Source organism: Pongo pygmaeus, chromosome 9 (assembly GCF_028885625.2).
Source record: "Pongo pygmaeus isolate AG05252 chromosome 9, NHGRI_mPonPyg2-v2.0_pri, whole genome shotgun sequence".
NCBI classification, from domain to species: Eukaryota; Metazoa; Chordata; class Mammalia; order Primates; family Hominidae; genus Pongo; species Pongo pygmaeus.
This window is the reverse complement of record NC_072382.2, coordinates 8,824,408-8,850,334: the sequence shown is the minus strand read 5'-3', so window position 1 is coordinate 8,850,334 and position 25,927 is coordinate 8,824,408. Positions and strand designations below refer to the sequence as shown.

At 48.5% G+C, this 25,927-nt stretch overlaps 2 protein-coding genes across 5 annotated transcripts in view; one reads left to right on the top strand and one right to left on the bottom strand.

The window, feature by feature from the left end:
- The window catches only part of LOC134740312 (uncharacterized), an 18,865-nt gene extending 12,083 nt beyond the window's left edge, over window positions 1-6,782 (bottom strand). Inside the window, exon 1 of the mRNA XM_063671707.1 lies at window positions 4,574-6,782. Coding sequence (XP_063527777.1) covers window positions 5,775-6,782 — 1,008 coding nt within the window. The 3' untranslated portion in view covers window positions 4,574-5,774. The remainder of the gene's footprint in view (window positions 1-4,573) is intronic.
- On the top strand, window positions 6,782-25,927 carry SNX32 (sorting nexin 32). 4 transcript variants are annotated; one of them, XR_010127685.1, is made up of 14 exons: window positions 6,782-7,371; window positions 21,422-21,526; window positions 21,865-21,975; window positions 22,095-22,216; window positions 22,375-22,498; window positions 22,695-22,799; window positions 22,999-23,104; window positions 23,272-23,347; window positions 23,584-23,623; window positions 24,409-24,464; window positions 24,574-24,733; window positions 24,817-24,902; window positions 25,250-25,352; window positions 25,704-25,927. XR_010127685.1 is itself a non-coding variant. In XM_054440640.2 (14 exons), the coding sequence occupies exons 1-13, from the start codon at window positions 7,336-7,338 to the stop codon at window positions 25,301-25,303; spliced, it is 1,212 nt and encodes a 403-aa protein (XP_054296615.1). In that variant the 5' UTR covers window positions 6,782-7,335; the 3' UTR covers window positions 25,304-25,352; window positions 25,704-25,900. The 4 variants fall into 4 exon arrangements, 3 of the variants coding, with proteins under 3 accessions (XP_054296615.1, XP_063527776.1, XP_054296614.1); XM_054440640.2 differs by having other exon boundaries at window positions 24,409-24,495; window positions 25,704-25,900; XM_063671706.1 differs by lacking the exon at window positions 25,704-25,927 and having other exon boundaries at window positions 25,250-25,670.

The window sequence follows — 25,927 nt, the reverse complement described above, 5'->3', positions numbered from 1 at the left end:
GTGTTGGCCAGGCTGGTCTTAAACTCTTGACCTCAGGCGATCCGCCCACCTCAGCCTCCCAAAGTGCTGGGAGTACAGGTGTGAGCTACCGCACCCCGCCAACATTCATATTCTTAAATATTTTCCACTGAAGCGCTCATCCAGTAAGCATGCGCCGAATGAATGGAGGGGGTGCTGCACAGCCTCATTCCCTACCCCCATTCACGATCCCAGGCCTTGCTTTGGCAGGTGAGGAAGCCAAGGTTCAGGGCTTGTCTGGTAGGACTAGAGGAGGCCATTCAGCAGACAGAGCGGTTTCCAGCTCAGCTCTGGAGTCAGGCTGCCTGGACTCTGTGCCTGGCTCTGGCAGTGTCTAGTGGGTAGAGTCGATGGAGTAATAATAGTTCGTATCTCAAAGAGCTATTGGACTAAATTATAGAGAACATGTAAAGTGCTTAGCATGGTGCTGATTAAATTACTCTGATTATTAAAAGAATTCAGTAAATGTTAGCTATCATAATCATTTGTCAAGAAGATCCTACCATGAGGCTTGAGCCATCTATAGCTTACCTTTACAACTCTGCCCACTCCCTATTAATATCTCTTTATTGTCTAACAATGGGATCAGAGTTCCTAGAAAATGAAAGAGCAAGCTATCAGCTTCTCCCCAGTAAAGAAGCAGAAATAGCGGAGCTGGGGAGAAGCAAACAGGTCTCATACACGGAACACCTGGTTGTGCAACTGGCTCGGCTTAGAAATAGATCTGGACTCTCAATGGCCATGCAGGAAGGAAGAAAACAAAGGCGCACGTCTTCAGGCTGCTGAGGGAAATTCTATACCCAGAAAAACCTCAAGTACAAGTATGGAACAAAGACAGTTTCAGGCTTTTGAGGTTTCAAAAAATGTGACATTCTAAGAAACGGTAAATTATTATAGCAATTTCTCAATAGATATTAAATAGTACTGAGATTGATAAAGTCACTGAATATGACGGGTTGATTTATTCTGCAAACATATGCTGAGTGCTACTATGTGCTGGTTACACACTGGACTAGAGAGGGTAACCAGACAGACACATATTGCTGCCTTCATAGAGCTCATTTACATCTTAGTGAGGACAGATAGATGTAAACAGCTACAATGGGAAAGCTCTGAGTCAGAAGGTGATGAATATGATGGAGAAAGAGAAGCCAGGGCCTCTAGCCTCAACTTCCAGGAACTGGAACTACAGAACTACAGGAACTACAGCAGACAGATGAATGAACTACGGCCGGGTGCGGTGGCTCATGCCTGTAATCCCAGCACTTTGGGAGGCTGAGGCGGGCACATCACAAGGTCAGGAGTTCGAGACCAGCCTGGACAACACGGTGAGACCCCGTCTCTACTAATAAATACAAAAATTAGCCGGGTATGGTGGTGGGCGCCTGTAGTCCCAGCTACTTAGGAGGCTGAGGCAGGAGAATGGCATGAACCCAGAAGGTGGAGCTTGCAGTGAGCTGAGATCATGCCACTGCACTCCAGCCTGGGCAACAGTGCGAGACTCTGTCTCAAAAAAAAAAAAAAAAAAAATTACCAGCAACTGATGGCTTAAAACAACAGAGGTTTATTCTCTCACAGCTCTAGAGGTCAGACGCTAAAACCAAGGTGCTGGCGGAGGCCACATCTACAGAGACTCTGGGGAAGAATCCATTCTGTGCCTCTTCCAACTTCAGGCGACTATCGGCACTCCTTGACTCGTAGCTGCATAACTCCAGCCTGTGTCTGGGAGGTCACACTGCCTCCTCCTCTCCGTGTGTCTGTTCTCCTTCTCTTCCTCTCTCTTATAAGGACACTTGTAATGGCATTTACGACCCACCTCTAAAGTGTGCCCTTCTCTCAAGATCTTTAACTTAATTACATCTTTTGCCATATTAAGGTAATATTCACAGGTTCCTGGGATTAGGAAGTGAATATATCTTTGGTGGACCACTTTTGTGCCTACTTTAAGGAGTAAGAAAAATGGGACAGTCACTAGAGGGAAAGGTAGGGTACAGAGAGGTTTTTTGTTTTTGTTTTTTAAGATGGGAAAAGTTGGTGGGGTGCAGTGGCTCATGTTGGTAATCTCAGCACTTTGGGGTAGAGGCAGGAGGATCGCTTGAGCCCAGAAGTTCAAGACCTGCCTGGGCAACATAGAGAGACCTCATCTCTACTTTAAAAAAAAAAAATAGCTTCGTGTGGTGGTGTGCATCTGTAGTCCCAGCTACTTGGGAGGCTGAGGAGATTGCTTCAGCCCAGGAGGTTGAGGCTGCAGTGAGCCGTGATCATGCCACTGTACTCCAGCCTGAGTGACAGAGTGAGACCCTATCTCAAAAACAACAACAATGACCAAAAAAAAAAAAAAGTTTGGAGATGGAGCGGAAACCAACTTGGCAGAGTGGAGGTAGCTGGCACTTAAGTGCTTAAAGGTAATAGAAACGAAAAGTTAACAGTTCATTCTACTTATCCCCAAAAAAGTTCAGGACATGGAGGGACCAGATACCTCAGATGGAAGGAAAAAGGCATAGATCTGAGAATGAGAAATTATTTAAGAGTCTGTATATAAAGCAGTTAAGCTCACAAATCCCCTCCCCAACATTTTTAGCTGGGCACCAACTCCCATAGCACAGCAGAGGGTTTACTCTTTGGGGAAACTGAATCTGAGAAGCACCAACTCGGGGACACCAGGCACAGCTGAAGGTGGAGTGAGCACTAAGCTGAAAACAAGGGACTGGGTAAAAACATATGTAGCAAGTGGTGGCTCCACAGCCGTCTCCCCCAACCCTGCTGCTGTAACCTCTATAGCAGGGGCCATGCAGATATCCCCCAGACAGACTGGAGAATTCTCTGTAGAAACCAGATGGTCCCTTCAGTGAGATTTACAGATTCTGATATTTGTGTGTAGCCAGTAAAATATCCTGCTTGCTTCAGTTGCCACAGAGTGAAGCCCATAGATCAACAAGCCCCAGATTGTGCTTCTAATTGCCTCTGCTTAATGCCTCATTCTTAAATATGGACAGCCAAAGATCAAACATTTGAGGAAAACTTCCAACAATACACACACACAAAACAGAGTGGGGGGAAGCAGGGGAGGGGAACTCAGGGGAAACAATAAGAAAAGCAGAAGAAAACTTAAAAACTGGAAAAACCCTTGGAGAGCTAAGAGAACAGACTCATGAAACAAGAACAGAAATACTATATATAAAAAAAGAAGCATGGCTGGGCACGGTGGCTCACGCCTGTAATCCCAGCACTTTGGGAGGCCGAGACGGGTGGATCACCTGAGGTCAGGAGTTCAAAACCAGCCTGACCAACATGGCAAAACCCCGTTTCTACTAAAAATACAAAAAATTAGCCAGGTGTGGTGATGCATGCCTGTAATCCCAGCTCATGCAGTGAGCACGGGAGGCTGAGTCAGGAGAATTGCTTGAACTGGGGAGGCGGAGGTTGCAGTGAGCCAAGATCACGCCATTACACTCCAGCCTGGGCGACAGAGCGAGACTCCAGACTCCATCTCAAAAAAAAAAAAAGCAATCAATGAACAACAGAGTTAAAATGTAAAATTTCAATAAGAAGGATAGAAAGATACAGTTAGTAAAGTTGAAAGTGGATCTCAGGAAAATAGAGATGAGATTGGTGGTTACTGGAGGCGAGGAAGGGTGGAGGAAATAAAGACATGTTAATGAGTAGAAATGTACAGTTAGATGGAAGAAATGGGACCCAGTGTTCTATAGATCAGTACGGTGACTGTAGTTAACAATAATCTATTGTACATTTCAAAATCACTAGAAGAGAATAATTCAAATGTTCCTGGCATAAAGAAAAGATAAATATTTAAGATGATGGATATCCCAATTGCCCTGATTTGATCTTTACACATTATATGAATGTATCAAAATATTACATGTACCCCCAAAATATGTACATCTATTATACATCAATTGTTTTAAAGTTAATGAAGTTGCCCAGAGAATAGAATAAAAAGAGATGGACAAAAGGAGAAAAAAAGATAACAGCTATAATTCAGGGTCCAACATCCTCTAGTAAAGCCAGAGAAAATGGGGTGAGGATGCAGGTTGAGTTAGGGAGTGGAAGCAAACAGGTAATTTACATAGAAAAGAAAAACACTATCTATAGAATTAAAAGAAAAGAACAAAAAGACTTATAAATAGCAATACTTGGAAGTTAGAAGATAGTGAGGGAATTAGCCAGGCATGGTGGCACATGTCTGTAATCCCAGCTACTTGGGAGGCTGAGACAGGAGAATCGCTTGAGCCTGGGAGGCAGAGGTTGCAGTGAGCTGAGATCGCGCCACTGCACTCCAGCCTGGGCAACAGAGCAAGACTGTATCAAGAAAGAAAAGAAAGAGAGAGAGAGAGAGAGAGACAGAAGGAAAGGAAAGGGAAGGGAAGGGAAGGGAAGGGAAGGGAAGGGAAGGGAAGGGAGGGGAAGGGAGGGGAGGGGAGGGGAGGGGAGGGGAGGGGAGGGGAGGGGAGGGGAGGGGAGGGAAGGGAAGGGAAGGGAAGGGAAGGGAAGGGAAGGGAAGGGAAGGAAAGGAAAGGAATAATGAAGGACATACCAACAAACACAATCACCATCATGGCATGTGGCTTCTTACGTTTTTTCTCACTTCTTTCTTATCTCCTCTCCTGCTTTTGTTACTTGGGAGCCCTTTATTCTTCAGGCTCCTCTTTCAGAAATTTTGCCCACTTCAGTCTGCACCTTCTTCCACAACCCTCAAAATCTACCCTTTATCCTGCTGCAATTCTGCATCTCATACACCCCATCATGTGTCAGACTAAATCCTTCTAGCCCATCCTCCATCCTTTTCTCAAACATTTCCTTATGAGCTCCCAGTCACAGCTTTTCTCCCAATATCCAAGTGTCCTCCGTCAACACGTTACCAAGTCTTCTCTTTCTCCTCCATATGTTCCCACTTCCCTCTGAACCAGACACTCCTCTTTGCTTCCTTTGATCCTGGCCTCCGCCTTCAGCCCCAGCAGCTCTTCTTCCTCACTCTCTTTTATTTTAGGCTCAGACTCTCTCCTTTCCTTTCTCAACTTTACCCCTTCAGTGTCAATAACGTTCTGCCTGGCTCTAATTTCTCCTCTGACTTTCAGTACTTCTCCTGTCTGCCTCTTTCCTTCTTTGGTGTCAATCCTTCATCTACCTCATTCACTGGTACCTTCACCTATAATATCTTTCTTTTCCATAGAAACAGATTCATTAGTGATATCTTTCACTTCACTCAAGATGCCCCCCTCAACTCCCACTCCTTTCTCAGTCCCTTGTAGTTCCTCACTCCTTTTGACACTTTCAAAAGGAATTTCCATCTCATCATCAGTAAATGCCATCACTCTTTCATCGCCAGTAACTTCTACCACTTTTTCAATGTTCTTCTCATTTATGCTCCCCATTCTTGAACCCTCCAATTTCTCCCCGCTGGTCCCCAACTTCTCCTCACTAGATCTCAGCTTCTCCGCACTTGACCCCAGCTTCTCTCCACTCAACCTCAGCTTCTCTCTGCTTGATCTCAGCTTCTCTCCACTGGTTCCCAGCTTCTCTCTGCTTGATCTCAGCTTCTCTCCACTCAACCTCAGCTTCTCATCACTTCTTCCCAGCTTCTCTCCACTCAACCTCGGCTTCTCTCTGCTTGATCTTAGCTTCTCTCCACTCAACCTCAGCTTCTCATCACTGGTTCCCAGCTTCTCTCCACTCAACCTCAGCTTCTCTCTGCTTGATCTCAGCTTCTCTCCACTCTACCTCAGCTTCTCTCCACTCTACCTCAGCTTCTCTCCACTCAACCTCAGCTTCTCATCACTGGTTCCCAGCTTCTCTCCACTCAACCTCAGCTTCTCTCTGCTTGATCTTAGCTTTTCTCCACTCAACCTCAGCTTCTCTCTACTGGTTCCCAGCTTCTCTCCACTTGATCTCAGCTTCTCTCCACTAGTTCCCAGCTTCTCTCCACTCCATCTCAGCTTCTCTCTACTTGATCTCAAATTCTCTCCACTTGATCTCAGCTTTATGCCACTGGACCTCAGCTTTACTCCACTGAATCCCTGCTTCTCTCCCCTGCACACCAGCTTCTCACTAGTAGACCTCAGGTTCTCTACACTTGATCTCATCTTGTCTGCACTCGACCTCAACTCCTTCTCATTCTGTCCCAGTTTATATCCACTGGATCTCAAGTCCTCTCCACTGGTCCCTACCTTCTCCCCAGCAGACCTCAACCTCTCTTTAAACCCAGACCCTTTCATAGGCCCTGCTGTCATCCCTGCACTCTTAGATTTAGCCCTTATTTCGTGTTTGACCTCTTGCTTTCCCCAAATCCCCCTTGGGCTGTCTTTCCCCAAATCTGCTGAAGCTTGTGATGCACTTGCTCCACGGTACAGCAGCTTCACATCCATCCTTTCCTGACTCGGGCATGACTTCCCTTTCAAGATCGTCTTTTCCACATCTTCCAGTCTCCAGTACTCAGACTCCAGCTTCGGCTTTTGAGTGTTTCTAGTCAGGAGCTCCACTCTCTTCCCAATCACCATGAGCCCGTTCCAAGGTCCCCAGGTTTTCTCTCGCAGCATCGGCACCCCCTTGCAGCCCCGCTCCAGTGGCGACCGTTCGCGGACCCCGGCCTCGCTTGGGGCGACCTGGCCGCGGGACTTGTGGAGCCCTCTAGTCCTCCTAGGCTGCTTACCCCGCCGCTCCCTCCCGTCCAAGGGCGGAAACCTTAACAGAGCCCCCTTCTCCACAGACATTGTCCCCTGCCCTCGCCCCTGGTCCACCACCCACATCCCCACCACTGCTTCCCATTCCCCGTCCCCATCCTGCCACCCTCACCCTCTTCCCCTTCCCCTTCCCCATTGCCTGGTGGGCGCCAAACTGGGCGAGTGCGCACGCGCAGGTCGCACGTGGCCATTGGAAGGAGGGGCCCGGAACGGCGGCACGGGGTTGTGGGGGGGTAGGGGTCAGTCCGCCGGGGACTGGAGGGAGACGCGGCACGCGGCCTCTGCGACCCTATGAGCTCTGACCCCAGCTCCCACACTGTCGCCTATCACCGGCCCACTCTCCGTGCCGCGTGCCCCTTAAAAGCTGGGGCCTGGGACAGGAACGACAGACATTGCAGCCAATGGCGTCACGCACGGTGCCCCGCTACCCAATCGAAAGGCGCGGCTGAGGGAAACGCGGTGGGAACCGCCCCCGACTCCAGGCGACTCCTTGGCCGGGCGGGGGAGAGCGTCCCCGTCAGCTGAGAGCATTCTCACTCGGTCGGTTCCTCGGGCGAGTTACGGGGACGACCTGCGGGAGCACGCGGGCAGTGGCCGGACGCTGAAGCCCAGGAGAGCGATGGAGACGCATGCGGAGGCTGGGAAGGAAGGCAAGGTAGAGGAAGGATGAAGACCCCCACCCCAGCCTCCCCTCACTCCATGAAAGCCCGTGACTCCCAATCATGCGGTGGTGTGTGTGTGTCTGTGTGTGTGTGGTCTGCCTCTGTGTGTTTCTGTGTGTGTCTGTGTGTGTATAGTCTGCATGTGTCTGTGTCTCTGTGTGTCTGTGTGTCGATGTGCCTGCATGTCTGTGTGTGTATCTGTGTATGTCTGTGTTTGTGTCTGTGTGTCTCTGTGCGTGTCTCAGTGTGTGTCTGTGTCTTTGTGTGTCTCTGTGTATCTGTGTGTGTGTGTGTGTCTGCGTGTCTCTGTGTGTGTGTGTATGGCCTCTGTGTGTGTGTGTGTGCACACGTATGCGTCCGCGTGGGTGTTTGTGCATGCATGTCTGTGTCTGTCTCTGTGTGTGTCTGTGCATGTCTGTGTGTGTGTGTGTGTCTGTGTGTCTGTGTCTGTGTATGGTCTGCGTGTGTCTTTGTGTCTGTGTGTGTCTGTGTGTATGGTCTGCATGTGTGCACGTGTGCATCTGTGTGTGTCTCTGTGTGCGTCTGTGTGTGCACGCATGTGTCTGTGTGTGTCTGTGCATGTCTGTGTCTCTTTGTGTCTGAGTGTGTGTGTGTCTGTCTCTGTGTCTATGTATGGTCTGCGTGCATCTTTATGTCTGTGTGTGTGTGTCTCTGTGTGTGTGTGTATGGTCTGTGTGTGCCTGTGTCTGTGTGTCTGTGTATTTCTGGGTCTCTGTGTGTGTTTGCATGTGTCTGTGTGTGTCTGTGTCCGTGTGTCTCTGTGTATCTGTGTGTGTCTATGTCTGTGTCTGTGTGTCGTGTGTGTCTGTGTGCCTATGTATGATCTGTGTATGTCTTTGTGTGTGTCTGTGTGTGTGTTTCTCTGTGTCTGTGTTTCTCTGTGCCTGTGTGTTTGTGTGTGTCTGTGTATCTGTGTGTGTTTCTATGTGTGTCTGTGTGTGCGTGTGTCTGTGTTTGTCTCGTGTGTCTGCGTGTGTGTGCGTGCCCATGTGTATCTGTGTGTGTGTGTGTGTCTGCGCAAGTGAGAGAAGGGAGACTTGAGCAAGGGAGTGGGGAGCCTCTGTGGCACCTGTGTGCAGACTGATGAGGATGCCAAGGGAGGCAGTGTTTTGCCTTTGTCCTGACAGATGGAAAGGGACCCGTCACTGTCATGCTTACCCTCCCCAGGACCAACTCACGCTGGCTTGATGGGGGTAGGCGGGAAGGGGGTGGTAGGTTAGGGCGGGGAGGAGGGCAGGATGTTAGGGATTGAGCAGAGGCTGGCGTCCTCGTCTCCTTTCCCAAGGCGAGAGAATCCTGTTCAGCCCTAATGGCTTCACTTGTGTTCTGAGTTCATATAATGATACGACCATTTCTTCCTTTTGACTTCCTTCAGCAAAGAGTTGTCAAGCATCCACGTTGTGCCAAGGATGGTTAGAGCATGGAGAGGTGCACCCTTTTGGGAGATGGAGGCATATGCATAGTGGGCCATGGCTGAGGATGAGGATGGAGCAGCTGTGGTCCACCTTTGAGGCCCATCTCCCTCAAGCAGCTCCAAGCAGTGTAGGTCAGAGTAGAGATGCTAAGGCAGGAGGAAACAGGCTGGGGACTAGGGGACCTGCTGCACCAGTTAGCAAGACTGCATGTGTTTGGGGTCTGGGGCAAGTGGGAGAGCCTGCCTTGGGAGTGTCAGAGAAGCCAAGAAATGAGGAGCGGGGTTCAAGTGGTTTAGAGGGACAAGAGGGGCTGAGAGACACAAAGCATGGAACAGAATGGTCTGCTTCAATGTTTATCTATGTATGTTCATCTTCATGGTTAAAGGAGTTAACATATATAAAATGCTTAGGGCATATACATGAAATGGTTAGAGTGGTGCCTAGCATATTGTAAGGGCCAACATAAGGGTTAGCTATTATATTATTATTATTGTTATATTATTATTGCTGTATGTTCTGAGGATGTGCTGAGCTATTGAACAGATGGATGCACCCCCCCAGCCTTTGCAGGAGCCATACTCTCTGAAAGTTCACTACCAATACTTATCCTCTAGGTTAGGTATTGCCTTCTCTAAGATCTTCCTTTAAATATAGAGACATTAAAAGAATATATAAGCAAAAATATAATAGAGGAGAAAATGAAATAATATAAAATACTGGCCAGATGTGGTGGCTCAAGCCTGTAATCACAGCACTCTGAGAGGCCAAAGCAGGCAAATTACTTGAGGTCAGAAATTCAAGACTAGCCTGGCCAACATGGTGAAACCCCATCTCTACTAAAAATACAAAAAATTGGCCAGACATGGTAGTGTGCGCCTGTAATCCCAACTACTTGGGAGACTGAGACAGGAGAATAGCTTGAACCCAGGAGGCAAAGGTTGCAGTGAGCCAAGATCGCACCATTGAACTCTAGCCTGGGCAACAGAGTGAGAATCTGTCTCAAAAATAAATAAATAAACCCAGAGGATTATAAATAATTATACTATAAAGACACATGCACACGTATGTTTGTTGCAGCACTATTTACAATAGCAAAGACTTGGAACCAACCCAAATGCCCATCAATGATAGACTGGATAAAGAAAATGTGGCACATATACACTGTGGAATATTATGTAGCCATAAAAAAGAATATCATGCCCTTTCCAGGGACATGGATGAAGCTGGAAGCCATCATTTTCAGCAAACTAATACAGGAACAGAAAACCAAACACCACATGTTCTTACTCATAAGTGGGAGTTGAACAATGAGAACACATGGACACAGGGCGGGGAACAACACACACTGTGGCCTGTGGGGGGCTTGGGGGTAAGGGGAGGGACAGCATTAGGACAAATACCTAATGCATGTGAGGCTTAAAACCTAGATGACAGGTTGATAGGTGCAGCAAACCAGCATGGCACATGTATACCTATGTAACAAACCTGCACATTATGTAAATGTATCCCAGAACTTAAAGTAAAATTTAAAAATTAAAATAAAATAAATAAATAAAAGGAATAATATAAAATACTATTTAAATAATCCAAAAGAAGACAAGAAAGAAAGAATACAGGAATAAAAACAGATGGGACAAAGAGAAAGCAAAAAGCAAGATGACAAGTTAGTAGCCTGCTACGTCAGTAATTACAATAATTATGAATGGACTAAATTCTCCAATTTAAAAAAACATTGTCAGATTGTATTTTGGAAAAAAAAAGCAACTAGAGTCTGTTAAAAGAGACATATTTTAAATATAAGGACACAGAAAGCTTGGCATAAATGGGTGGGAGCTGGGCATAGTGATGCACACCTGTGTTCCCAGCTATGTGGGAGGCAGAGGTAGGAGGATTGCTTGAGCTCAGGATTGTTTGAGGTTACAGTGAGCTGTGATTGTGTCACTGCCCTCTAACCTGGGACACACAGTAAGACCTTGTCTTAAAACAAAAACAAAACAAAACAAAACAAAAAAAAGGCCAGGCGCAGTGGCTCACACCTGTAATCCCAGCATTTTGGGAGGTCAAGGCGGGCGGATCACTTGAGGTCAGGAGTTCGAGACCAGCCTGGCCAACAGAGTGGAACCCCATCTCTACTAAAAATACAAAAATTAGCTGGGCTTGGTGCCACACACCTGTAATCCCCACTACTCAGGAGGCTGAGGCAGGAGAATGGCTTGAGCCTGGGAGATGGAGGTTCCAGTGAGCCAAGATCATGCCACTGTACTCCATCCTGGGCAACAGGGCAAGACTCTCTCAAAAAAAAAAAAAAAAGAAGAAGAAGAAGAAGAAGAAGTATATTAGAAATAAAGAAGGATGGCTGGGTGTGGTGGCTCACGCCTGTAATGCCAGCACTTTGAGAGGCCAAGGTGTGTAGATCACCTGAGGTCAGGAGTTTGAGACCAGCCTGGCCAACATGGTGAAACCCCGTCTCTACTAAAAATACAAAAATTAGCCAGGTGTACTGGCAGGGGCCTGTAATCCCAGCTACTTGGGAGGCTGAGGTAGGAGAATCACTTGAACCCGGGAGGCGGAGGTTGCAGTGAGCCGAGATCACGCCATTTCACTCCAGCCTGGGTGACAGGAGTGAAACTCTGTCAAAAAAAGAAAGAAAGAAGGAAAGAAGGAAGGAAGGAAGGAAGGAGAAATAAAGAGGGACATTTTATAATGATGAAAGACTTGATTCCACAGAAAGATAAAACAATCCTAAATTTATATGCACCTAATAATATAGCATCAAAATATGCAAAATAAAAGATGACAGAACTAAAAGGAATAATAGGCAAACCTACAAATAAATAGTAAGTAATTGTATTTATTTTTTTAGAAATGGGGTCTTTTTATGTTGGCCAAGCTGGTCTCCAACTCCTGAGCTCAAGTGATCCTCCCACCTCAGCCTCCCAAAGTGCTAGAATTATAGGAATAAGTCAGCATGCCCAGACCAGTTAGAAATTCTAACACAATTCTCAACAACTGTTAGAACAAGCAGACAAAAAAATTAGTAAGGATTTAGAAGATTTAAATAACATGATTAATCAACTTGATCTAATTGACTTATGTAGAGTTCTATACCCAACAACTGCAGAAAATACATTATTTCAAATGCACGTGAAACATTTACCAAAATAAATGATACGTTGAGCTATAATGCAAGTATCAATAAATTTTAAAAGACTGAAATCATATAGATTATATACTCTGACCCAGAATTAATGTGGAATCAAAACAAAAACATAACTAGATTCCAAAATATTGGAAATTAAGCAACATGCTTCTAGATAATTCACAGGCCAAAGAAGAAATTATAATGGAAATTAGAAAATATTTTTAAATTTATGATTATAAAAATATGACATATCAAAACTCATAAGATACACAGTTTCCAGAGGGAGATTTATACAACCACATGCATATTTTAGAAAAGAAGAAAGCCTTGAGTATATGACACTAAAGGAAATAAGTAATTATTATTATTATTATTATTTTTGAGAGGAGTCTCACTTTGTTGCCCAGGCTGGAGTGCAGTGGCATAATCTCAGCTCACTGCAACTTCCGCCTGCCAGGTTTAAGCGATTCTTCTGCCTCAGTCTCCCCAGTAGCTGGGACTACAGGTGTGTGCCACCATGCCCGGCTAATTTTTTTGTATTGTTAGTAGAGACGGTGTTTCACCATGTTGGCCAGGCTGGTCTTGAACTCCTGACCTCAGGTGATCCACTCACCTCGGCATCCCAAAGTGCTGGGATTACAGCATGAGCCACCACACCCAGCTGGAAAATAAGTAACTAAAAAAAAAAATTTTGTGAACCATGATCACACCACTGCACTCTAGCCTGGGTGACACAGTGAGACCCTGTCTCAAAAAAAAAAAAAATTATCAAGCTGAATAAGCAATATATAAAAGGATAATACTTCATGAACAAGGCCTTCTTCCAGGAATGCAAGGTGGTTTAACATTTGCAAATCGATCAATGAAATTCAGCATATAAACAGATAACAAAGGCCAGGCGCGGTGGCTCACGCCTGTAATCCCAGCACTTTGGGAGGCCGAGGTGGGCGGATCACCTGAGGTCAGGGGTTCGAGACCAGCCTCACCATGGAGAAACCCTGTCTCTACTAAAAATACAAAATTAGCCTGGCATGGTGGTGCATGCCTGTAATCCCAGCTACTCAGGAGGCTGAGGTAGGAGAATTGCTTGAACCTGGGAGGCGGAGGTTGTGGTGAGCCAAGATCGCGCCATTACACTCCAGCCTGGGGAACAAGAGCGAAACTGTCTCCAATAAATAAATAAATAAATAAACAGATAACAAGAACATCCATATGATTATCTCAATCAAGGGAAAAACGATTGATAAAAATCAACACTCTCATCAAATTAGGCATAGTGGGGAGCTCCATTAAGCTTCATTAAGATACCGTTGATTAAAAAAAAATCTAAAAGCACTTTGGGGTTAAATTTAAATGCAGTCCCTCTGAGATTAGGAACACGTCATCATATCATCACTTCTACATTGTACTGGAGGTCCTGGCAAGTATAATAAGGCAGTAAAAAGAAATAAAGGTATAAAGGTTGGAAAGGAAGAACTAAAACTGTCGTCATTTTAGATTATAGGACTGTATATGTAGGAAATCCAAAAGAACTGCCCAGGAAGGTGGCTCAGGCCTGTAATCTCTGCACTTTGGGAGGCCTAATTTAGGAGATCTCTTGAGCCCAGGAGTTTGAGACAACCTGGGCAACATAGTGAGACCCTATCTCTACAAAAAAATACAAAAATTAGCCAGGCATGGTGGCAGATGCCTGTAGTCCCAGCTACTCAGGAATCTGAAGTGGGAGGATCCCTTGAGCCTGGGAGTTCAAGGCTGCCATGATCCAAGATGGCACTACCACACTCCATCCTGGATGACAGAGCAAGACCTTGTCTCAAAAAAAAAAAAAGAATCTACAAATGATTAAATTAATAAGTGAGTTCAGCAAGATATTTTAAAAATTCATTAAAATTAACAAGTAAATTTGTGGGGACACAAGGTAGATATATAAAACTGTATTATGGTTTTTTTTTTTTCGTTCTTTCTTTCTTTCTTTTTTTTTTTTTTTGAGATGGAGTTTCACTCTTGTCACCCAGGCTGGAGTGCAATGGCACGATCTCGTTTCACCGCCACCTCTGCCTCCAGGTTCAAGGGATTTTCCTGCCTCAGCCTCCTGAGTAGCTGGGATTACAAGCGCCCCCCACCACACCTGGCTAATTTTTGTATTTTTAGTAGAGACGGGGTTTTACCATGTTGACCAGGCTGATCCTCGAACTCCTGACCTCAGGTGATCCACCTGCCTCGGCCTCCCAAAGTGCATGAGCCACTTCGCCTGGACTTTTTTTTTTTTTTTTTGAGACAGGGTCCTGCACTGTCATCCAGGCTGGAGTGCAGTGGTATGATGGTGTGATCATGGCTCACAGCAGCCTCGACCTTCTGGGCTCAAGCGATCCTCCTGCCTCAGACTCCCAAGTAGCTGGGACTACATGTGTTTGCCACCACACCTGGCTAGTTTTTCTATTTTTTTGTAGACATAGGGTTTCGGCTCACTGCAACCTCTGCCTCCTGGGTTCAAGGGATTCTCCTGCCTCAGCCTTCCAAAGTGCTGGGTTCACAGGCATGAGCCACCATGCCCAGCCTATTGTGTTTCTATATACAATTAGAAGATGAAACTTTTAAAAATATAATTTAAAAAGCAAAGAAAGGGCGCCTATAATCCCAGCTGCTTGGGAGGCTGAGGCAGGAGAATTGCTTGAACCCAGGAGGCAGAGGTTGCAGTGAGCCGAGACCGCGCCATCGCACTCCAGCCTGGGCAACAAGAACAAGACTCTGTCTCAAAAAAAAAATAATAATAAAACAAAAATAAGAAGCAAAGAAAAAAGAGAATCATCAAATACCTAGGAATAAATCTCACAGAAGACATGCAAGACCTTTACACAGAAAACTACAAAACATTAAAGAAGACCTAAATAATTGGAAAGATATTACATGTTTTTAGATTGGAAGATTAAAAATTATAAATTATAAAATTACGAAGAGATCTAGTCTTCCCAGATTGATCTATATATTTGATATAATCACAATCAAAATCCCAGTACGTTTTTTAGGGATAGAAATTAACAAGCAGAATATCTGTAGAAATGTAAAGGACCTATAATAGCCAAAATTATTTTGAAAAGAAAGAATAAAGTTGGAGGCTTTGCACTATCTGATTTCAAGTCGCGCCTGTCAAGTTACAGTAATCAAGACAGTAAGATATTATCATAAGGATAAACATTTGGGCCAATGCAACACAGTAGAGAGTCCAAAATTTGTCACTCTTAATAGGTCAGTTGATATGTGTACACCAAAGCAATTCAATAGCAAAAGGAAAATCTTTATAACAAACAGTGCTCAAATAGCTGGCCACATGGCACAGTGAATCACAACCCATACCTCACACTGCATATTCAAAATGAATTGAAAACCGCCGGGCATGGTGGATCATGCCTGTAATTCCAGCACTTTAGGAGGCCAAGGCTCAGGTGGATCAACTGAGGTCAGGAGTTTGAGACCAGCCTGGCCAACATGGTGAAACACCGTCTCTACTAAAAATACAAAAAAATTAGCCGGGCGTGGTGGCACGCGCCTGTAATCCCAGCTACTTGGGAGGCTGAGGCAAGAGAATCGCGTGAACCCAGGAGGCGGAGGCTGCAGTGAGCCAAGATTGTGCCACTGCACTCCAGCCTGGGTGACAAAGCGAGACTCCATCTCAAGAAATTAAAATTAGGCCAGGCACAGTGGCTCACGGCTGTAATCCCAGCACTTTGGGAGAACAAGGCAGGTGGATCGCCTGACGTCAGGAGTTCGAGACCAGCCTGGCCAACATAATGAAACCCCGTCTCTACTAAAAATACAAAAATGAGCTGGGCGTGGTGGTGGGCGCCTGTAATCTCAGCTACTTGGGAGGCTGAGGCAGGAGAATCGCTTGAACCTGGGAGGCAGAGGTTGCAATGAGCCGAGATCCGCCATTGCACTCCAGCCTGAGCAACAAGAGCGAAACTCCGTCTCAAAAAAAAAAAAAAAAAAAAAGAAACACTTTGGGAGGCTGAGACAGGCGGATCATGAGGTCAGGAGATTGAGACCATCCTGACTAACACAGTGAAATCCCGTCTGTACTAAAAATACAAAAAATTAGCCAGGCGTGGTGGTGGGCGCCTGTAGTCCCAGCTACTAGGGAGGCTGAGGCAGGAGAATGGTGTGAACCCGGGAGGCGGAGCTTGCAGTGAGCCGAGATCGCACCACTGCACTCCAGCCTGGGCGACAGAGCAAGACTCTGTCTCAAAAAAAAAAAAAAAAAAAAGAAAGAAATTAAAATTAAAATGAAGAAAATGAATTGAAAATAGATCATAGCCGGGTGGGGTGGCTCACGCCTGTAATCCCAATACTTTGGGAGGCCAAGGAGGGTGGATCACTTGAGGTCAGGAGTTTGAGACCAGCCTGGCCAAAAGAGTGAAACCCCATCTCTACTGAAAATACAGAAATTAGCCAGGCATTGTGGCGGGCGCCTGTAATTGCAGCTACTCAGGAGCCTGAGGCAGGAGAATCACTTGAACCTGGGAAGCGGAGGTTGCAATGAGCCAAGATCGTGTCACAACTGCACACCAGCCTGGGCAACAGAGCAAGACTCTGTCTCAAAAAAAAAAAAAAGAAAAGAAAAAGAAAAAGAAAATGGATTATAGACACAAGTGCAAGAGCTTAAACTGTAACACCTCTAGAAAAATAAATAGAATATCTTTATGACCTTGGGGTAGGCAAAGTTTTCAACAAGACACAAAAAGCCTTAACCATAGAAATAAAAGACTGTTATGTTGAACTTGTAACATTTGAACCATTAAGAGAGTCAAAGGCAAACTATAGACTAGGAAAAGATACTGACAAAACGTATAATCAACAATGGGTTTGTCTCCAGGAACAGAGTTCCTACAAATTACTGAAAAACAGATAATCTGATCTTTCAAAGAGGTGGCAGGAAAGAATCAGAGACCTGAATAGGCACTTTACAAAAGAAGATATGCAGATGGCTGATAAATACAGAAAATGCCGCTCAACATCATTCCTCACCAGGTAATACCAGTTACACTCCCCATGTGCAATGACCATGCCTGGACTAACAGGGTGAAAGTAAAAGACTAACAATTCTGAGCTGTCACAGTGGTTTGTGCCCAGACTGATCTGTATATTCGATGCAATCACAATCAAAATCCCAGTATGTTTTTCAGGGGTAGAAATTAACAAGCCAAATATGTGTAGAAATGTAAAGGACCTATAACCACCCAAATGATTCTGAAAAAAAAGAATAAAGGTGGAGGCCTTACACTATCTGATTTCCAGTCTCACCTGTCAGATTACAGTAATCAGTCCAGTGAGATATCGTCATAAGGACAAACATAGACCAATGGAACAGAGTAGAGAGTCCAAAGTTTATCATACTTAATAGGTCAATTGATACGTGTACACAAAAGCAACTCTCAGCTACTCCAGAGGATTGCCTGAGCCCAGTTCAAGGCCAGCCTGGACAACATTAGCGGGACCCCTTTTCTTTAAAAAAAATAATAATAATAAATAAAGAGAGAGAGAGAGAGATAAAACGACTAACAACTCTGAAGTATTGGCAAGGATGTAGTACAACTGGAACTTTCATGCACAGTGCTGCTGGGAGTGCACATTGGTTTAGTCACCTTAGAAAACTGTTTGGTGGTATTTACTAAAGTGTTTTAAACATACAATATGTCTTCCCTGTAACTAAGCAATTCTCATGCCCAACAGAAATGGGGACTTAGGTCAAAAGTCCTCAAAAGACGGCTGGGCGTGGTGGCTCACACCTGTAATCCTAGCACTTCGGGAGGCCGAAGCGGGCGGATCACTTGAGGTCAGGAGTTCAAGAGCAGCCTGGCCAACATGGCGAAACCCCATCTCTACTAAATTACAAAAATTAGCCAGGTGTGGTGGCGGGCACCTGTATCCCCAGCTACTCAGGAGGCTGAGGCAGGAGAATCACTTGAACCTGGGAGACAGAGGTTGCTGTGAGCTAAGATCACGTCACTGCACTCCAGCCTGGGTGACAGAGCAAGACTCTGTCTCAAAAAAAAAAAAAAAAAAGTCTTCTAAAGACCTGTATAAGAATGTTCATGGAAGCCAGACATTGTGGTGCACACCTGTAATCCCAGCTACTTGGGAGGCTGAAGTGGAAGGATGGCTTGAGGCCAGGAGTTCAAACCAGCCTGGGCAGCATAGCAAGAACACCCCCCTGCTTAAAAAAACAAACAAACAAAAAAAAAGGCCGGGCACGGTGGCTCACGCCTGTAATTCCAGCACTTTGGGAGGCCGAGGCGGGCGGATCACAAGGTCAGGAGATCGAGACCATCCTGGCTAACACAGTGAAACCCCATCCCTACTAAAAAATACAAAATTAGCTGGCCGTGGTGGTGTATGACTGTAATCTCAGCTACTCGGGAGGCTGAGGCAGGAGAATGGCTGAACCCAGGAGGCGGAGGTTGCGGTGAGCCGAGATTGCGCCACTGCACCCCAGCCTGGGCAACAAGAGCGAAACTCTGTCTCAAAAAAAACAACAAAAAAGAATAGGCCAGAATAATCTACAGTGATAGAAGTCAGAATGGTGGTTAGTTCTGGGGTGGGGTGGGGGATAATTGATGGGTGTGGGGCAAGAGGGAGCCTTCTGGAGTGTTTAAAAAAATGTTTTTTGCCAGGTACAGTGGCTCACGCCTGTAATCCCAGCACTTTGGGAGGCCGAGGCAGGCGGATGACCTGAGGTCAGGAGTTCAAGACCAGCCTGACAAACATGGAGAAACCCCATCTCTACTAAAAATACAAAATTAGCTGGGCATGGTGGCGGGCGCCTGTAATCCCAGCTACCCAGGAGGCTGAGGCAGGAGAATCGCTTGAACCCGGGAGGTAGAGGTTGCGGTGAGCTGAGATCGCACCGTTACACTCCAGCCTGGGCAACAAGAGTGAAACTCCATTTCAAAAAAAAAAAATTAGCTTTAGTTTTTTTTTTTTTTTTTTTAGACAGTTTCTCACTCTGTCACCTAGGCTGGAGTGCAGTGGCGAGATCCTGGCTCACTGCAGCCTGCACCTCCCAAGCTCAATCTTCCCACCTCAGCACCCCCCCAAGTAGCTGGAACCACAGGCACGTGCCACCACACCCAGCTAATTTTTAAAGTTTTTTTGGGGAGGTGGAGGTCGAAGGGTGTCTCACCATGTTGCCCAGGCTCGTCTCAAACTCCTGGGCTCAAGCAATTCTCCTGCCTCAGCCTCTCTCCCAAAGTGCTGGATTATAGCACTTTTAAAAAAAATTTTTAAAAATTAGCTGGGCATGGTGGCACATGCCCGTGGTCCTTGCTACTTGGAAGGCTGAGTCAGGAGGATTGTCTGAGCCCAGGATATGGAGGCTGCGGTGAGCTGTGATGGCGCCACCAAACTCCAGCCTGAGTGACAGAGCAAGACCCTGTCTCCAAATAAATAAATAAATAAAATATATATCTATCATGATCTGAGTTGGGTGATGGTTACCCAGTTGTATACATATATACAAATAATTGGTGCTTTACACTTAAAATTTGTGCACTTTCCTGTATATAACTTATACCTTAATTAAAAAAACAAAAGGGGGCCGGGTGCAGTGGCTCACACCTGTAATCCCAGCACCTTGGGAGGCCGAGGCAGGCAGATCACTTGAGCTCACAAGTTCAAGACCAGCCTGGCCAACATGGCAAAACCCCATCTCTACTAAAAATACAAAAATTAGCTGGGAATGGTGGCGCGCGCCTGTAATCCCAGCTACTCAGGAGGCTGAGGCAAGAGAATCGCTTGAACTTGGGAGGCACCGTTTGCAGTGAGCCGAGATCACTCCACTGCACTCCAACCTGGGTGACAGAGCAAGACGCTATCAAAAAAAAAAAAAAAAAAGCAAGAAACAATGTAGAGATAACCCTGTAAACAGTGGCCAGTGACCTCAGGGTCAATTCCTTCATGCCGGACAGCCAGGAGGAGGGGACAGATGCAGGGATCTCCATCCGGGGAGGAGACATCACTAGACCAGCTGCAGATGGGCCACCATCAAGCAAGGTCTTGCCTGTTTCTGGACCCACATATCACCACGCCCCATCTCAGGGACCATCTCCAAAGTGTGCCAAAACCAGAGAGAGGAGAGAGTGAGGAGGCCTCCAGATTGAGAGGTGGGATAGGTGCCTGTTGTATACTGGTGAGCAATGCTGAAAGGTAGAGTGATTCCTAAGCCTCTTCCCTTCCCCCTAATATCACTTGGCACTATGGTGTGGACACAGTAGGTATTCAATAAATGCATGTTGCTTCCGGCCCTTTGGGAGGCTGAGGTGGGAGGATTGCTTGAGCCCAGGAGTTTGAGACCAGCCTGGGCAACATAGCAAGACTCTGTTTCTAAAAAAAAAAACAAAAAAAACAAAAAAAAAAAACAACTTGGCATGGTGGTACATGCCTGTAGTCCCAGCTACCTGGGAGGCTAAGGCAGGAGGATCACTTGAGCCCAGGAGTTGGAGGCTGCAGTGAGCTATGATGGCACCACTGCATTACAGCCTGAGTGACAGAGTGAGACCCTGTCTCAAAAATAAATAAATACATGTTGAATAGCTCAATGCAAGAATGAGCTAGTAGCTTGGTGTCTTGTGGATCTTTTCACTTGAAGAAATACACATGCTTTGCATGTAAGCTGTTGCCTCTTGGCACCAAAAGTAGTAAATGGAATGGTTTTGGCAACCTCCCCAAAAGAGGTGGGAATGTCTCATCCAACTCACTTGAAACCCTGGTTAAGGGATGCCTGAGGTAGCCAGCTGGGGAAGGGGTGGGCAAGTGACTGAGAAAGTGCATGGGCTTGGGAATTAAGAAACTGGGTTTCGCTGGGCACGGTGGCTCATGCCTGTAATCTTAGCAATTTGGGATGCCAAGGCAGGTGGATCATTTGAGGTCAGGAGTTTGAGACCAGCCTGACCAAACATGGTGAAACCCTCTCTCTAGTAAAAATACAAAAGTTAGCTGGGTGTGGTGGCTCATGCCTGTGGTCCCAGCTACTCGGGAGGCTGAGGCAGCAGAATCGCTTGAACCCGGGAGGTGGAGGTTGCAGTGAGCTGAGATCATGCCACTGCACTCCAGCCTGGGCAGCGCAAGACTCTGTCTAAAAAAACAAACAAACAACAACTGGGTTTCAATCTGGCGCTGTCGCTTTGCAGCTGCATAACCTTCGACAAGTTACTTCCCCTCTCTGGTTGTCTCAGCTTCAATAGGTGTAAAATGGGAAGCTTTCTGCCTGCCTCCAAGGATGGGAGGGTTAAAATGTTTTGGCAGTTGCAAAACTCAGGTCAGTGCCTTATCAGGACCCCTCTCTGGTGACCTGGGGCATTGCTGAAGCAGTGCTGCTGAAGAGGGTTCTGCAGGTGGATCAGAAGGCCTGCAGGGTGAGGAAGCGCAAAGGGGCCGTGTTCAGCCAGGCCAGAGACCTCCCCTCCTCCGCAGCCTTCCTGTGCATCGGTGGATCTGCAGGGAGACAGCTCCTTACAGGTGGAGATTTCTGACGCAGTGAGTGAGCGGGACAAGGTGAAATTCACTGTTCAAACCAAGGTGAGGCGGTGTGGGGCACGAGGAAAGGTCCTGGTGGCTGCCCGCAGGAGGCCTCCCCCAGGGTGGTAGGCATGTGCCAACACAGCCTGTGGGCACTCTTCCTCCACCTGGCACTTGCCCTCAGCCCCTCCTGGAAAGCGAGCCTCTTAGCTCTGCCTAAGGCCCCAAGTCCTAATCATCCCTGTCCACCATTCTAAATGAAATCATGCACACCTGAGCTCTAACTTGGTCCTCCCTGGGATGTGGGATGAGGGGGCCCCAAAAGTGGGTGCCCAGGAGACTTGCTGAGGCAGGGCTTGGGGCAGACAGAGGACCTCAGTTGGCCTTCCCACTTCCAGAGCTGCCTCCCTCACTTCGCCCAGACTGAGTTCACAGTCGTGCGGCAGCACGAGGAGTTCATCTGGCTGCATGATGCCTACGTGGAGAACGAGGAGTACGCCGGCCTCATCGTGAGGAGGGGCCGGGCAGGGGCTGGGAGGGACAGGCAGAGCACTTGGGTGAGGACCAAAGGCTGTGATGGCCGTCTCGGCAGTGAGAGGCCTCCCAGCTCCGTCCCTCCTTTGAGCAGATCCCCCCAGCCCCTCCGAGGCCAGACTTTGAGGCTTCGAGGGAAAAGCTACAGAAATTGGGCGAGGGGGACAGCTCTGTCACTCGGGAAGAGTTTGCCAAGATGAAGCAGGAGCTGGAAGCGTGAGTGCCCCCTCCTTTCCCTGCCATCCCCAGAGCCCAGATGTCTTCCCCAGCTATCCCCCCATGAATGTTTAGCGACCCTGACCTCTGACCCCAGAAAGGGAGCAGGCAGGATGATGGGGCTGAGGAGGGCCCGTGAGCCGCTGCCACTCTCGCAGGGAGTACCTGGCCATCTTTAAGAAGACAGTTGCGATGCACGAAGTCTTTCTGCAGCGCCTGGCGGCCCACCCCACCCTGTGTCGAGACCACAACTTCTTTGTGTTTTTGGAATATGGACAGGATGTGAGCTGGGCCGAATCCCTGGGGTCACCCCTGGGGCAGGAGTCTACCTTGGGTGGGGAGGCACCCAGGGGTGGCAGGGCTGGAGAAGGGGCCCAAGTGGGCCCAATCCTGTGTCACAGCTCCGTGAGTGGCTTGCGACTCGGGATGGGAGGCGAGAACGCCCACCCCAGCATCATACCCTCCCTGTGTGCCTCAGCTGAGTGTCCGGGGGAAGAACAGGAAGGAGATCCTCGGAGGGTTTCTGCGGAATATCGTGAAGTCCGCGGATGAAGCCCTCATCACGGGCATGTCAGGGCTCAAGGTAACCCCTGGTGCTCCTCTCCGGATTCAACCCAGCACCTCAAGTCCACAGCACAGATTGAGGCCCAGGCTGGGTGTGGGAAGGAAGCCACTGGTGGGGCCTGGCCTGGGTTGGAAGGAGATTTTGCCAACCCTGGGTGCCTGTGCTGCCAAGCTCCTTGGTGACCCAGTGTAAATGGGGTCCTGCCTGGCTCCCTTAGGAGGTGGATGACTTCTTTGAGCATGAGAGGACCTTCCTGTTGGAGTATCACACCCGTATCCGAGATGCCTGCCTGCGGGCCGACCGCGTCATGCGCGCCCACAAGTGTACGCAGGGCCCAAGGGGTCCTGGATCCCCCTGCCCCTCTCCCCAGTGGTTCAACTCCTTGGGGGAGAGAAGAGAGCAGGGCATGCCTTGTTGTTTGTCAGTGGCCACAAGCACCAGGGCTTGACGTGCAGATGTAGGGGCTCTGATGGGGGCTGTTCCCCAACAGGCCTGGCAGACGATTATATCCCTATCTCAGCTGCGCTGAGCAGTCTGGGAACACAGGAAGTCAACCAGCTAAGGACGTGAGGACTCCCCCCACTCCTACCCTCTCCCTATGCCTGTAATACCATGTCTTCCCATGAGGGGTCACTCTGTAGATGTCTACTGTCAGCTCTAGGTGGGAGGTGTAGGCTCTCCTGTTGGGGGAGGGTGTTGGGAGAGAAAGGGGAACGGGAGATTCCCAAGGAGGGGCTGAGACAGAGAGGCTTTGAGCTGTTCCTCAGCCCCCTACCCTAACTCCCTCCCTACTGCTTCCTAGGAGCTTCCTCAAACTGGCAGAGCTCTTTGAACGGCTGAGGGTGAGTACCACCTTCTGTGCTCAAAGGCTTTCCTGGTGAGCTTTGCAGGGAAGATGAGTCCTGGCAGAGGGAAGAGCTCCAGGATCATCTTGAGTTCAGTGATAACTTGGGCCCAGTGGCAAGTTGGGCTCACACTCCAGACTAGTTTAACAAGAGGTGGGGTGAAGACAAGGATCTAGCTTCGTGTGTGTGTTGGGGGGTGCGGGGGCACGCGCGTGCACGCACGTGTGCGGCAGGGGAGGGCTGGGAGGCACAAGGGTGTGCCCAAACCTCTGGCAGACTGCACCCAGCTGCCAGCACACTGCCCGGGCACACAGGTCCCCCACTCTTCCCCAAGAAAGTCACTGGAGTGTTGCCGTCTTCCTAAAATGTCTGTTGGACCGCATCTCTTCCCTGCTCAAGGCCCTTCAGAGACCCTGCCCCTTCTGGAAGCTCCTAAAGTCCTGAGCTTCCACTTTCAGCCTCTTGTGCTCCAGCCACTGCCTCCCTTCCCTGCTTTGCCCAAGTGCCCTCCCTGAACTAAAGCTTCTCTGAACACATAGCTGGGCTTGCACAGCTGCCAAGCCCTCGGCGCCCTCTGTCTGGCTCTTACTCAGTCCCCGAGATCCAGACTAGATCCCACTTCCTCTGTGAAGCCTTCCCTGGCCTGCAGCCCTCAACACCAGACCTGACCTGGAACAGTTACCTAAGGCTTCTTTGCTGGATATTTAGATGAAGAGGTGCCTCCCACCCCTTAGCTGCCCCTCTGACAAGCTCCCTTCCCAGTGCCTACCTTTCTGATGCAGAAGCTGGAGGGCCGGGTGGCTTCCGATGAGGACCTGAAGCTGTCGGACATGCTGAGGTATTACATGCGTGACTCACAGGCAGCCAAGGTGAGAGGCAGCCCCAGCGCAGCGCTCAGGCCTGGAGGCCAGGACAGGGCAGCAGTGACCCTGTGCCCATGGTTCTAGGACCTGCTGTACCGGCGGCTGCGGGCACTGGCCGACTACGAGAATGCCAACAAGGCACTGGACAAGGCGCGCACCAGGAACCGGGAGGTGCGGCCCGCCGAGAGCCACCAGCAGCTGTGCTGCCAACGCTTCGAGCGCCTCTCCGACTCCGCCAAGCAAGGTGAGCCCGCAGCCCCCAGCCCCGGCCTGGGGCCACATGCCCTGCCCTGCCCGGATCCCCATGCCTCTTCCCCTCCTCTCCAGAGCTCACGGACTTCAAGTCCCGCCGGGTCTCCTCTTTTCGAAAGAATCTCATTGAGCTGGCAGAGCTGGAGCTCAAACACGCCAAGGTGTGCCCTCCCACCTCACTGGACCCTTGTGAGGCCTCCCACCTCCCACTTCCCTCCCTCCCCCAGGCACCAGGGTGTGCGTGCATGTGAGGGTGTGCACGCATGTATGTGCGTGGGTGTGTGCACATGCATACGTGTGTGTGTGCATGAGAGGAGCCCCAGCTAAGGCTTGGGGCCATGCTTCCCTGGCTCAGGACCCGTGCCTTCTGGGTAGGAAGGCCCAATTAACAGCAGCTGTTATTGCAGAGAGCAGGGGTGTGGGGAGCGAGGGAGCATCTAAGGTACAGAAAGAATGACAGCCTGACTCAGGGAGCAGGGGACTTCAAGGACCTGTTTCTCCTCTGCAGGCCAGCACCCTGATTCTCCGGAACACCCTTGTTGCCCTAAAGGGGGAGCCTTAGAGCAGCCAGAGCTCAGCCAGACCCTACTCTGGGATCTCCAGTGACCAGGGTATCCCAACCCCTCTCTCCGGCAAGATGTCTCCTTCCCTAGCACAGCGCCACTAGCCACGCCCTCACTCTGCCCCACATCCTCTCAGGGAAAGCCCAAACCCCCTACCACCACCACCACAGGTGCCAGGCCCTGCAAGACACAGGGCAGCATGGGCATCATAACTGGCCACAGTCAGCAGAGCCCCAGAGACCCCGACACCCCTCCCCAGGAAGCTGAGGAACAGCCTCTACCCTCACCCCTAGCCCTGAAGGAATCATAGCTCACTTGATCCCAGCCTTTTCTCCTTCGCAAATAAAAACCCTGGTTTTGTAGCAAGGAGGCCTGTTGTCCTTACTTCCCTTCCCACAGCTCAAAGGTCCACCAGGCACACTTTCTGCCAAGGCAGTATGATCAGATCCTGGAGACACCAAGGAGGGCACCCCTGCAGCATCCTCAGCCCTCCAGTGACAGCAGGCTCCCTGTGGGAAGACGCAACACCCAGGAGCTGGGACCTAGGAACCCCAGAAGTCTTCCAGGTTTGCCCCCACCCCCATAAACCCTAGCACAAAAATGAATCCCAAGTTCTCCACACC

What these genes read in the sequence shown, in the direction of transcription:
- SNX32 (XM_054440640.2), top strand. Translation starts at nt 7,336, where the DNA reads ATGGAGACGCATGCGGAGGCTGGGAAGGAAGGCAAG. An exon ending in AGCTCTTTGAACGGCTGAGG is followed by an intron (nt 23,624 to 24,408) that starts GTGAGTACCACC and finishes TTTCTGATGCAG; the next exon opens with AAGCTGGAGGGCCGGGTGGC. An exon ending in TGGAGCTCAAACACGCCAAG is followed by an intron (nt 24,903 to 25,249) that starts GTGTGCCCTCCC and finishes TCTCCTCTGCAG; the next exon opens with GCCAGCACCCTGATTCTCCG.